This window comes from Engystomops pustulosus, chromosome 8, assembly GCF_040894005.1.
Source record: "Engystomops pustulosus chromosome 8, aEngPut4.maternal, whole genome shotgun sequence".
Classification (NCBI taxonomy): domain Eukaryota; kingdom Metazoa; phylum Chordata; class Amphibia; order Anura; family Leptodactylidae; genus Engystomops; species Engystomops pustulosus.
Genome location: NC_092418.1, coordinates 63,398,876 through 63,411,749, shown reverse-complemented (window position 1 = coordinate 63,411,749; position 12,874 = coordinate 63,398,876). Strand labels below are relative to the sequence as shown.

General features: G+C 41.9%; 1 protein-coding gene across 3 annotated transcripts in view; it reads right to left on the bottom strand.

Moving 5' to 3' along the window:
• Window positions 1-12,874, bottom strand: part of PTH2R (parathyroid hormone 2 receptor) — a 308,425-nt gene that overhangs the window by 185,672 nt on the left and 109,879 nt on the right. For 2 of the 3 annotated variants that reach the window (XM_072120997.1, XM_072120998.1), the window contains exon 3: window positions 12,741-12,857. In XM_072120997.1, coding sequence (XP_071977098.1) covers window positions 12,741-12,857 — 117 coding nt within the window. Of the gene's footprint in view, window positions 1-12,740; window positions 12,858-12,874 lie in introns of those variants that run through there. The other variant, XM_072120999.1, reaches the window with a different exon arrangement.

The window sequence follows — 12,874 nt, the reverse complement described above, 5'->3', positions numbered from 1 at the left end:
GACAGAGTGAAACTCACCCAAACCTAATCCCCCATAATTACCACTCAACATGGGAAAGGCAAAAAACGCAGTGAGCCGGCAAAACTTACGGAATTCTTTCCGTCCACGAGGTCCCAAGATGGACTTGGACGCTCATGAGCTGTGCACACTGTCTTCCAGCCAGCAGAATCGCTAGCCGCATCGAAAGCTGCTAACCTGCTACAACAGCTTCAGCAGGGGGACATAAGCATGCTGAGAGGAAGCTCTAGTTTAACAGAAACCGCCATACCAGGTGAGCCATGTGCACCAGCAAGCACACACAGCCATATCAGCTTCCAACACTTTGGATTTATTAAAATCCATGTTAAGTGATTTGAGAGACTCCTTACAACAGGACATTCAGAGGGCACTTCAGTCCTTTCAAACAGAATGTACAGCGTTGGGTGAGCGTACTGCACATGTTGAGGACAAAATGGAGGAGGTCATAGCAGCTCATAATGATAGATATAAGCAATAATATGGAGGAAGAAATGCAGGATTTGCAACTAAAGATAGTGGATATGGAGGACCGATCCTGCAGAAATAATGTGAGGTTCCGCAGAATCCCGGAAACCATCAAGCCAGAATTACTGGAAGAATTCCTCACTGATTATTTTGTGGCCCTGATGCCTGACACTCCACAAACAGATCTACTCAATGATCGAGTTCATAGGCTACCCAAAGCCAAAACCTTACCAGCCACTGTCCCAAGAGATGTAATAGCCCACTTGCATTTTTTCCCTCCAAAGAGAAGCTCATGAGAGAGGGGCGAAAAACAAGCGAGCTCCCAGGTGTTATTTACAGACTTGTCGGCTGTCACACTAGCAAGGAGGAGGGAGTTTCATGAGGCAGCGAAAGTCCTCAGAGCTCATTACATCCCCTATAAATAGGAGTTTCCTAAAAATTATCATATAAAATGATGGAAGACAAATTGTTGTTACTGCACCTCCAAAATCGATGCAGCTCTTGAAAGAATGGGGATTAGCACCTGAAGAATCTACCTCACCAATACCAATGAGAGTGGAGGAAGAATGGCACACGGTAAAGAAGATCTGAAGGAAAGCTGAACTAACTGTGTGATATTATACCTTTAGGTGACTCCTTTCCTTGCTTTTTCTTATTTAAGGGGTGGTACTCTGCCCAAGAGTTAAAATTATAGGCCGGGTTACGGTACTATACTAGATTCAATGGTGTATAGTGTACACATTCATTCCCCTACAGATCCCTATGTGGAATCCTTGTTGAGTATTCCTGGGTAACACCAGTTACCAATGTTCACGTTATGTTTTTGTTTTGTGTTCAATTTGTTAATAACAGGATGATAGGTATCTCTGCTGTGAAGTAATGTATGTAAGGTGTAGAGTAACAGGGTAATGTAGCTTTCTTTTCCTATTAAACCATGGTAATTAGAGTAACTTCAATTATGCTAAAGGGCTAAATAGCCCCTTTAAACGGTCATGCCTACGAAGGTTGCTTGCACAATCATAGATAAATATATAGACGAAGTGGGCAGATTTGTAATATTGGTCTGCTCTCTCAATAATATCATATACACAATAGCGTCCATTTCTGCACCCAATACACATCAAAACAGATTTTTTTAATCAGCTTTTTCCCCTAAAAAATAAGTACAAGTAGGGATCGGTATTATTAGCAGGAGACTTTAACATGTCTATGTGCCTAGCTATGGACACCTCAAAACCCAGTAACTCAGATAGACCTACAGAATTATTCCAGTATTCCCATCAAGAAGCATATTTGGATGTTTGGAGGGAACAACATCCATTGGATAAAGACTATACATTTTTTTTCAAACCCTCATAAACACTTTTCTAGAATTGACATGTTTTTAGCAGATCATTATCTATTTCAGAGAATAACCACATCAAAAATAGATGTGATCAGCTGGTCCGATCATGCCCCAATGCACTTAGAAATAGCTGAGAGATATAACCACCCTCGCTCTAGGCCTTGGCGCCTTAAAAATTACTTGCTTCATCTTCCAAAACTTCACGATAGCACGATTGAAACTATAAAAAGATTTTTTGATGAAAATCAGTCAGACGATTTAACTCCTGTATCGCTATGGTGTGCTAATAAAATGTACATGAGAAGTCATTATATGGGGCTAGAGGCAACATGTAAAAAAAAAAGCAAATGACATAAAAATATGAGAGAGCACTGAAGAAAATGAAAGCCAGATATTACCTAGGAAACAAAGCTAGCAAGATCTTGGTTAATCAATTAAAAAGAAGAGAGGCACAAAGTAATAATGAAAAATATATGACCCCCCCAAAATATGGCTGAGGTTATGGTTATACTACCATAGTCTGTATAATTTAAAGAAGGATTAAGACACAGTACATCCCATAGATAGGGACATTAACCTATTAATAAATTCAGTAGATCTTCTCTCCATAACTGCGGAACAATCAGAGTCCATAGCTACACCAATTACACTCACTGAAATAACTAAGGCTATTAACTAACGAGATAGCTTCCTCGGATACGACCACCTCACATTTTAACAGCAGTTGCCAGAAATGCGCTATTGAATCCTGCCTGACCACCTGGATTCAGCGTTCATTACCGCAGGACAGCTGTGGGACATGCAGTTACTCCCAGACATTTCATATACAAAAACCTTTTGTTACTTTGGGCAATCCTCCCAGCAGAGGTGGCCGTATCCAGGGACACATTTATGAGAAATTATCTTCACACAGGTAAATTTCTTTTAATAACATCTAATTGAAGAAATGTTTTTATATGGCAGATAAATCAAACAGAATGTAAATGCCCAGACGAGAATACCGTTTAAGAACAATAAAGCCCCAGGACCCGACGGTTAACTAACGATTACTATCAGGCACAATCTACATTGCTGGATCCATATCTGGTGAAGATATTTAACCTGTTGGCACTCAACGTCCAATATATGAGACGCTGAGCATAGTGAGTTAGCGCTCAGCGTCCGATATATTGGACACAGCTCTGATGCCGGTTCAGCTCAAGATCTGAACCTAACCGGCATCGGGACACACGGGGTGCCGGCCATAACTAATAGCCGACACGCCAGTGTAACAGCCGCGGTCAGAGTGGGCTCCGATCGCAAGTGTTTAACCCGTTAAATGCCACATTTAACATGCCTTTGGGGGGTCTTTCCCCCACGATCGCCCCCCCGCACCGTTTTCGTGCGAATGGAAAATCTGGGGTCCATGTTAAAGGCACAGTGTCAGCCTATAGGCTAACACTGCTAATGCCCTGCAAAACTTCAGCACAGTATAATCATGAACAAGCAATGAGATGATTGCTTGTTCATGTCCAATGGTGGAAATAGTCAAAAAGTAAAAAAAAAAAAAAGTAAATCAATAAAAATGCCCATAATTCCCATAACATATAAAGAGACATATAATGCAAAAAAAAGTCTAAATCATAACACAAACCCCAGAATGATACTGTTGCAAAGTACAACATGTCCCACAAAAAAAAAGCCGTCAACCAGCTCTGTAGCCAAAAAAGTGAAAATGTTATGCCACATGTAAGACGGCAATGCAAAAATGGTACCTTTTACTAAATTTGCCAAATAAAACCTAATGTGGGAAAAAAATCTAAGAAAAAATATTCATGTCTGGTATCCCTATAATCGTACTGACCCATAGAATAAAGATAACTTGATTATTGGGCTATACGGTAAACACTAAAAATAAGTTAAAAATCCAGTACAGAATTGATGCTTTTCTACTCCTGCCCTCAAAAAATTATTCCTAAATTTTCAACAATAGGGGATACAAACCCCAAAATTGTAACACTGAAAAAATCATCTCATCCCGCATCTCAAAAAATTCCATCACATGGCCCCAATAATGAAAAAAATGAAAATTTTATAGCCTACAAAAGGGGCCAATGAGGAAACTGAAATTCTGGAAGCTGAAGGGAGTTCCCTCCCTTCTGCGACTCGCTGTGCGCCCATGAAACAAGTAACGGCCACGTGTGGGGGGTCTCTGTACTCGGGGGAAATTGCATAACAAATTCTAAGATGAGTTTTCTCTTTTTGTATTTTGGAAATGTGTAAATTTTAGCGCTATTGAACGTATAACAGACACAAATTGACCATTCTAAATTTCACCTCCATTCTGATGTAATTACTATGAAGATCTCAAGGGGTTAACGATCTTCCTAAAAGCTGTTTCTGATAGCCTAAGGGTTGCAGTTTTGAAAATGAGTTGGTTATATAGGGGGTTTTGATGTTAAATATGTAAAATTTCATTCAAAACTCTATTTAACCCCAAAATGGTCAATTCTGAAAATACGGAAAACCGATGTTCGATTTGTAAGCCGCGTGACATTAAAATAAATTATCCAGACATTTCAAAAATTATGAAAATGTAAAGTAGATCTATGGTAAATGTTATTCAGGAACTTATTTAGGTGGTAAATCTATCTGCATGAAAAACGCAATGATTTTAAAATTTAAAAAATTGAAAATTTTTCAAAAAATGTATCATTTTTTCTTGCTTTGTAAATAAACACGAAACTCAGCAGCCAAATTTTACCACTAAAATGAAGTACAACATGTGAGGAAAAAGCAATCTCAGAATCACTTAGATAAGTATCAGTGTTCAAAAGTTATAACCATATAAAGCAACGCAAGTCAGAATCCAAAAAATGGGACTGAGCCTTAAGCTGTAAAATGGCTGCGTCCTTAACGAGTTAATAAAATTCAATTAACTGGACACATCCAAAAAGAAATGTTATCAGCTTCCATAATCACGCTCCCTAAAACGGAGAAGACCCCTGATATTGGCGGAACGATTGGCCCCCCTTCTGCCGGGGCTCATACACAAAGATCAGGTGGGCTTCGTCAGGGGCATCAGGTTACATCGTACGGCACGCGAAAATTTATAGAGTTACTAAAGGTGGTGTAGCAGACACGGACACCTTCTCTGCATCTTTCCTTGGATGTGGAGAAGGCGTTCGAACGTGTCCATTGGGGATATCTAAAAGCAGTACTGGCTAAATTTGGCCTCTCAGAGGAAACTAAGCGAGGTATTATGGCACTCTATACAGTACCATCAGCATTTATCTCTTTGGCAGGATACTCCTCCAAATCCTTTAAAGTTACAAATGCACCTAGAAAGGGGTGCCCCCTATCTCCTCTCATATTTACATTAGTCATGGAACCGTTGGCAGAAAAGGTTAGGAAATCAGAAAACATAAAGGATATCCAAAGGGGCCAAACATGTCACAAAATAGGGCTATTTTCGGATGATGTAATTATCTCAAAAACACAGCCAGAAACCTCGCTAGCAAAAGTATCCAAACTATTAGAAGCATTTAGCAAAGTGTCATATTATAAGCTCAATGCGAGCAAAACCACAATACTGGATATTAATGTCCCTCCTCAGGCCAAAATGGATTTACAAGCGGAATACCCATTTAAATGGGAAGATCAATCTATACCATACCTGGGTATTTCTATACCATACCTGGCATTTCCTGTATGAACAATATACCAACTAAATTATGTCCCCCTGCTAAACACTATAGAAATAGATCTTAAAGAGTATGCAAAACAACAGATATCCTGAGTAGGAAGAAATGCCTCTATAAAAATGATGGTCTTGCCAAAGATAATTTACCTATTTCGGAATGTGCCCACTCTCCAACAAATATCTAAGTAAATTACAACAGCTAATAAATAGACATATAGAGACAGGATAGCAGCCAACATCCTATATCTCTCGCAGGAAAAAATGAGGGTTAGGACTTCCCCGAGTTATAAGCTATTACGAAGCTGCAGTTTTGGAACAAGCTAGACAATGGCTTACCACTAAAGTCTCAAAAGCATGGGTGCAAATTGAAAACGAACTAACTCCAGAGTGGGCTGTATCCGCTAAATTATGGGCATTAGCACTGCATTGCATTAGTCGGATTTAAAGTATGGGTAAAGCAGACAAAAGTAAATAAAATAATAATTTTAAGATCTCAGGACCTCCCAATCTCTTTAATTCCTAAGTTTTGTCAAGTTGGATGGCCTTGAGTGTTCAATCCATTGCTGACATATGGTAAAAGGACCATCTGCAGTAAAGATTGTCGCAAAGAGGGATTTCTATAAATATCTCAGGCTCAGACATTTTCTAGCGGCTATCCCAACAAGTAGATATTCACCCAAATCCATCTTTGAAACAGCATTTTTACAGCCAATTAATATGCAAAAGGGAATCTCAATAGCATACAAAGCCATAGAATCAACCCTAGAAATAAAGAAGATAAAGTGCATAGAAAGTTGGGAAAATGATCTAGATATACAATTGGAGCCAGAGGATTGTGAATTTGTCTATGGAACTCCCAAAATATTATCTAAATGTGCACTAAATATAGAAACCAGACGGAAAATATTATACCGATGGTATTATACCCCGGAAAGGCTTAGTAAAATATATCCCAATGTTTCCATGTTATGCTGCAGGTGCTCCAGGGCTAAAGAAACCCTACTACATATAGTTTGGAAATGTGAGGTATTAAGAGGCTTTTGGAACCAACTGGGAAAATGCTAAATGACATATCTGGCACTCAAATCATATTGACTCCTGCTTTGGCTTTGTTGGGAGTGGGATTGGCAAATATTTTTCCTAATCAAAGAGGATAAGTATTTCACATTAAAGTTAGAGCAATCACCCTTATTGCATCTCTGTGGAAATCAAATAAAATTCCATCCTTCATGGAACTTACCAGAAGAGTAAACAATAACTGTGTTCTGGAAAGGTCCTTTGCTTACAATGAGGGTTACCAGAAGAAATATTCTAAGAATTGGGAGCTTTGGATGAATACCACGTACTACAAGGCCTCACCACAACTGTCTCTCATTGATTCGGAGGTAGCAAATCTATAGGTGAAAGGTGCTGATGTTAAGTATAAGACTCAAACTCTGGACGCGAATCTGATTGTGAGTATTGTATTGAATTTCATGATTACAATCGGCTGATATTCAATATCTGCTTATCTGCGACTGCTGTTACATGTCCATCTTTTAGTCAGAAGAAGGGAACCTTCACGAAACGCGTCACTTTTTTGGACAAAAAGTATTTTTATTGTATTGTATTTTATGAATTCACTTTTGTAGCTGTTTTAGTAATTTTATTTTAGTTTTATCTTCAATAAATGTCCATTAACTGAGATACTGGTGTGAGTAGCACTCAATTATCCTCTGGTGTAGACATTCCACCGTTTAAGGCCGTCCATCGCCCCTTACTGTTAGCCCCCATTTTTATTTTTTTCTTGAATACTCTTATACCACCGGTCCATCTTTGGAGCTGCAGGAACGTTTCTGGACACTGAGGACCTTTTCTCTGGATTATACATTGCATACCACCAAGTGGTAAACAGGTGAGCAGTACTGCTTGATTTCTACATCACTACTGTGACGGTATTACACGAGGTGCGGTCCTCCTGCTGTTCTCATTTGTGTCAATTATCTCAAAAATGTCATTTTAGCGCCTAATATATTGTCCCAGGTCAAGCCACTTTAGACAAACACCCCAAAAATCATTCTGTGGGTTTTCCTGAGTACGGAAATACCACACATGTGGCCAAAATTGTCAGGCTGGGGACACGGTAGGGCTAAGAAGGGAAGGAGCACCCTTGTCACTAGACTGGTGTTGGGGTGCTTCTGAGGTACCAGTACAATAGAAACCCCTGAACAGTGACCGCATTTTAGGAAAGGGTTGTATGAACATTTTATCCCCTGAGATGCTGGGCCAAATGTAATACAAAATGAAGTGGGCGGTGTAAAAATTGCATTGTTTTCCCAACTGTGCCATAGTAGGAAGAAATGTATTCAGCCCAACGTATGCCACTGTGGATAAACACCACAAAAATCATTCTGTAGGTTACTATGGGTAGGGCAATGCCCCATGTGTAGCAATAGTCTACAGGCTGGGGACACGGCAGGCCTGAGAAGGGACAAGCAAAATCTAGCTTTTGGAGCACCCTTTTCACTAGACTGGTGTTGGGGCACCCCTGAGGTACCAGTACAATAGAAACCCCCGAGTAGTGACACCATTTTAGGAAAGGAAAACCCTCAAAGAATTAAATTAGGGTTGTATGAACATTTTAACTTATAAGATCTTGTCTCAAATATAACACAAATTGAATGGTGTAGAGTAAAATTTGCTTTGCAATTTGTCAGCACCTGTCAAGCAAACGCTCAACCACAACCAGGCTTGGCACTAGCTGTCAGACTACTTAAGTGATGGCGAACTCGCCCTGCGACGTCCCTGCGGGCTAAGGCCCTGCCTAAAGCAGATAAATCGCCCTGACAAGGACGAACCCACTATCAGGAACCTAACTGACAGCCCCTGAGTGACCCTACAACAGGACAGGGGACACTTACTTCGTCTGGCAGCTGCTGGATGGTGGAGCGGACAGGTAACGGAAATACAGGTATAGACCAGTGTTCACACTGGCGCACAGAAACCAACACAAGACTACACAGGTAAACGGAATGCAGGAATAGACCAGTGTTCACACTGGTACACAGAATACAAACACAGGACTGAGACAGGGACAAAACAATAGATATATACAGGTCTACAGGCAGATAATCACAGGTCAGGTACAGGCAGTATATACACAGGTCAGGTCAAGATCAAACGGGTTATATACAGGTCAGGTCAAGATCAAGCAGATACACCCAGGTCAGACTCAAAATAACCAGCAAGGTAAGATGGGAATGGGCAGGTATATAAAGCCAATCCCGGACACTCCCTCCAGCAGCACACTGGGGGAACTGTCCATGAGGCTAGTAACCCTTGCTGGGCAGGACAGAAAAGCATGGAGTAGGGTGTGGTTCTGAATTTGTCATTGTAGTGTCTAAAGTATTTTGCCCTATTCATGCCGCTGAAGACAAACAACCCAAAAATCAAAATGCATGTTCTCCTGGGTACGTGGCAATAATCTACAAGATGGAGACACGGCAGGGCTCAGAAGAGAATGGCATTTGGCGTACCGACATTTACATTTTATTTTGGCACCATAAAATATTTGTAGATGCCCTTAGGGATCAGTACAGTAGAAACCCCTGAGAACTGACCCTATTTGAAAACTACACCCCTCCATGAATTAATCTAGTGGTGTAGTGAGCATTTTAACCCCACAGGTGGACCCCAAGGATGATAAATAATGGATAGAACAAAATATCCATTATGTCATCTTGTGTCCAGCTCCTGCCACGGGAGACAAACACGCCAAAAATGATGATGCAACCTCTCTCTTGTCCTTGTACCTAGGCACTTAAAAAGTCCAAAGCACTTCAGCACTACTACAAAAGCACCTTCTCAGGGGTTCCTCAGAGTCGCCCCACTAGCAGACTCCATATCGGAGGTCAAATAATTATATACCTCCATGTCCGGATATGTCTTCTGGGACATGGTGGGGTGATAGTACACAACCTACACAGAACAACACCTACTCCTCCACAGAATGCCTACTCTTCCACAGAACGCCTCCTCCTCCACACTACGCCTCCTCCTCCACGTCACACCTCCTCCTCCATGCTACGCCTCCTACTCCATGCTACGCCTACTCCTCCACTCTACTCCTACTCCTCCACGCTACTCCTACTCCTCCACGCTACGCATGCTCCTCCACATAACGTCTACTCCTCCACGCTACTCCTACTCCTCTGCGCAATTCCTAATCCTCCATAGAACGCCTACTTCTCCATGCTATGCCTACTCCTCCACAGAACCCTTACTCTTCCACCCTACGCATGCTCCTCCACAGAATGCCTACTCCTCCACGGTACTCCTTCTCCTCCAAAGAATGCCTACTCCTCCACAAAACGCCTACTCCTCCACAGAACTCCTACTCCTCCACGCTTCACATGCTCCTCCACAGTGCGCTTACTCCTCCACGCTACTCCTACTCCTCCACAGAATGCCTACTCCTCCACAGAATGCCTACTCCTCCACAGAATGCCTACTCCTCCACAGAATGCCTACTCCTCCACAGAATGCCTACTCCTCCAAAGAACGCCTACTCCTCCACGCTTCTACTACTACTGCTAACAGATCGCACTTGAGCGATTGTGGGGGATAAGGAAAATAGACAATGGGGGGTAATCGTGTGTTTTATAGATGTCGCTTCATCTACCCCAAGAGCCTCAGTTACAGGGGAAATCACCACCTGTCACTGAGTACTCTGATCCGAGCTGTACTGGGTCTAATTAGACCCAGCAGCTCTGATTAACGCCTATAGACCTGCCGGTCACATGACTGCCGAGTCTATGAAGCCGACGGCCGCGCTGCTCCGCTCCTCTATGTATCGCGCTCATCCAGCGAGATGCACAGAGGAGCGGAGAAGGGAGAAGTGGTAACGAACCGCATCTGCCTTCTCCTTAGGGTCTCCGGCTGTCTCAGACACCCGGAGACCGGGTCCTGCTCCCGCAACTCCCGACCTGCATCTGCTGACGTCTAAAGTCAGCGGGCGGTCTGAGAGGAATTAAATAGATGGCTTTCTTTGGCAAACCCACGTAAATACAGTGATACAGTGCCACTGGCTTAGTTTGTGTATGGCCCCCTCATTCCTAAAAGACTTCAGGTTTCCTAGGATGTCTTCTACTTCATTGACCCAAAAAGACCTGCTACTCACAGGAGCCCAGGAGATTTGGAGATCCTTGGCACCCACCTTGGCTCCCCAACCCAGTGCCTCCCCACAAGACTCCTCTCCCACGTTATTTTGGGCAATGAGTCTCCATACTGAATTATGTGGGACGCTATTGGGGACATCCCGGTTAGCTATCTTATTCACCCAGAGGGAGTAACCATCACAAGACATTTTGACACACATTTCTCCCATCTAAATCTCACCTCCCTTTATTTGCAGAATTTCTAGTACATTCACTCTACCTGGCTGAGGCTCACAGCGTCCCCCGAGAGATTTTGAAATTTTGAAAAATTGTTTGGACCACTGGGGGAGACAAAAGCTTTACGAATGCTGGACACCTTCCTTCGTCACTCAAACAGACAGACACCCCACCCTTTCTTGCCAAGTGGGAACAGGAATTAGGTATATCTTTGTATGATGCAGAAAAAAAATGTATTCTGCAAACGTGACATGGATTCTCTACATGTGTTTAACTGCAGGAAAACCACTACAAACTTCTCACATGTTGGTATAGACCCCAGAATTCCTACATTCCCATGGGCTTGCTGATTAAAACCTGTGCTGGCCTTGTCAAACACACATTCACCTATCTGGTGGTCGTGCCAAAAGTAAACCACATATTGGAACAGGTAAAAGCTACTATCAGGATGATAACCTCTAAACATACACAATTGTTGGCAGACATACTAATAGTAGCTAGACCTAGCTCCTCTTTTGCTCCTAACATGGCTAACCTGATGGCATTCCTACTGGCCACAGCAAACTCATTAACTCCACAACTGTAGAGATCCCAAGACACCCCCACACATGCCAGATGGATTGAAATCTGTAGACTAGAGGAACTCCTAATTAAGATTCACAGGAAACTATCTTCTTTCTTTAAAATATGGGCCCCATGGCTTCACCACAAGACTTGGCTGGAAGGCTCCATCCCTGAGTAGAAATGCACATTTAGGGAGTTCTACTCTCATTCCCCTTACCTCATCAACCACTTTGACTCCACTAGCATAGGCTCACTACAATACATGCACCTGGAAACTAAGGGTCCAGTGGCCCCTCATAAAAGTGAGGTATTTAAACATCCATGCCAAAGTCCTCCTCTGTCCACAGAGTATAGCTTAGGTGTTATTACTTTTGTGTGTGAACTGTGGCTAGGTTGCTGCTGTGCCCTGCCTACCCTCAGCTCTGTTCAGCAAGTGTTGGGCAGCTGATCCTTTATATGTCTGCCAATCCCAATTACACCTTGCTGGTTCTACTAGTCTCTGCATACATTACCCTATTGAAGATTGTTTGACTCTGCTTGTCTGTATCTGTAGTTTTTCCTTCTGTGTCTTGTATCTTCCAGTGTGTCCTCGCTTTCCCTGTCTGTTTTGTCTTTGATACTGGCTAGTGTTCACAGTAGAATACAGTAATGTATTGGTGATTTTCTGTTACCTGTCTGCTCCACCATCCAGCAGCTGTCAGACGAAGTAGGTTGGCCCTGTCACCTTGTAGGGTCTCTCGGGGTCCCTTAGTAAGGTTCCTTATAGCAGGTTCACCCTTAAAAGGGCAACATATCTGCTTTAGGCATATGATAGACCACAGGGACATTGGAGGGTTATTTCACGACCACTTACCCTGTCTGACAGCTAGCGTCAAGTGTAGTTGTGGTTGTGCTGTTTGCTGGAGCGGTTCATGACACAAGGTTTTTTCAAACAAGTATTAACTTAAGGTGTCCAGCCTTCCAAAATGGTGGCTCTAGTGGCCTTAAAAGTCTCTACAAGAAGAAATATAGTATGTTTCCACCTGACATATATTTATTCAATTACTCAATTTGTCTATAACATTATATAATTGGTGATTATCTGAAATATATGTCATACATCTTGAAGAACAAGAAAACAAATTTTAAAAAAATATCACTATTATTTTTATAAATATTTCTTACATTTAAACTTTTAATGGAAATGAGAATACACTGTAAATGCGTTTAATGATATATTACTTAGAGCTACAAATTTGTATGTATACAGGGCAGGTTACATTGGAAATACATCTATGTGTTACAAAATGAATACCTCTGTGATTAAAGTCATACACATACGGAGGGCAATTGACAGCAAGTATTTTTCCTGGTATTCCTCTTGGCCAACAAACTAATCCATCCCATTCCGGTAAACATCCTCCTTCTGTTCCTAATTGAAAGCAAACA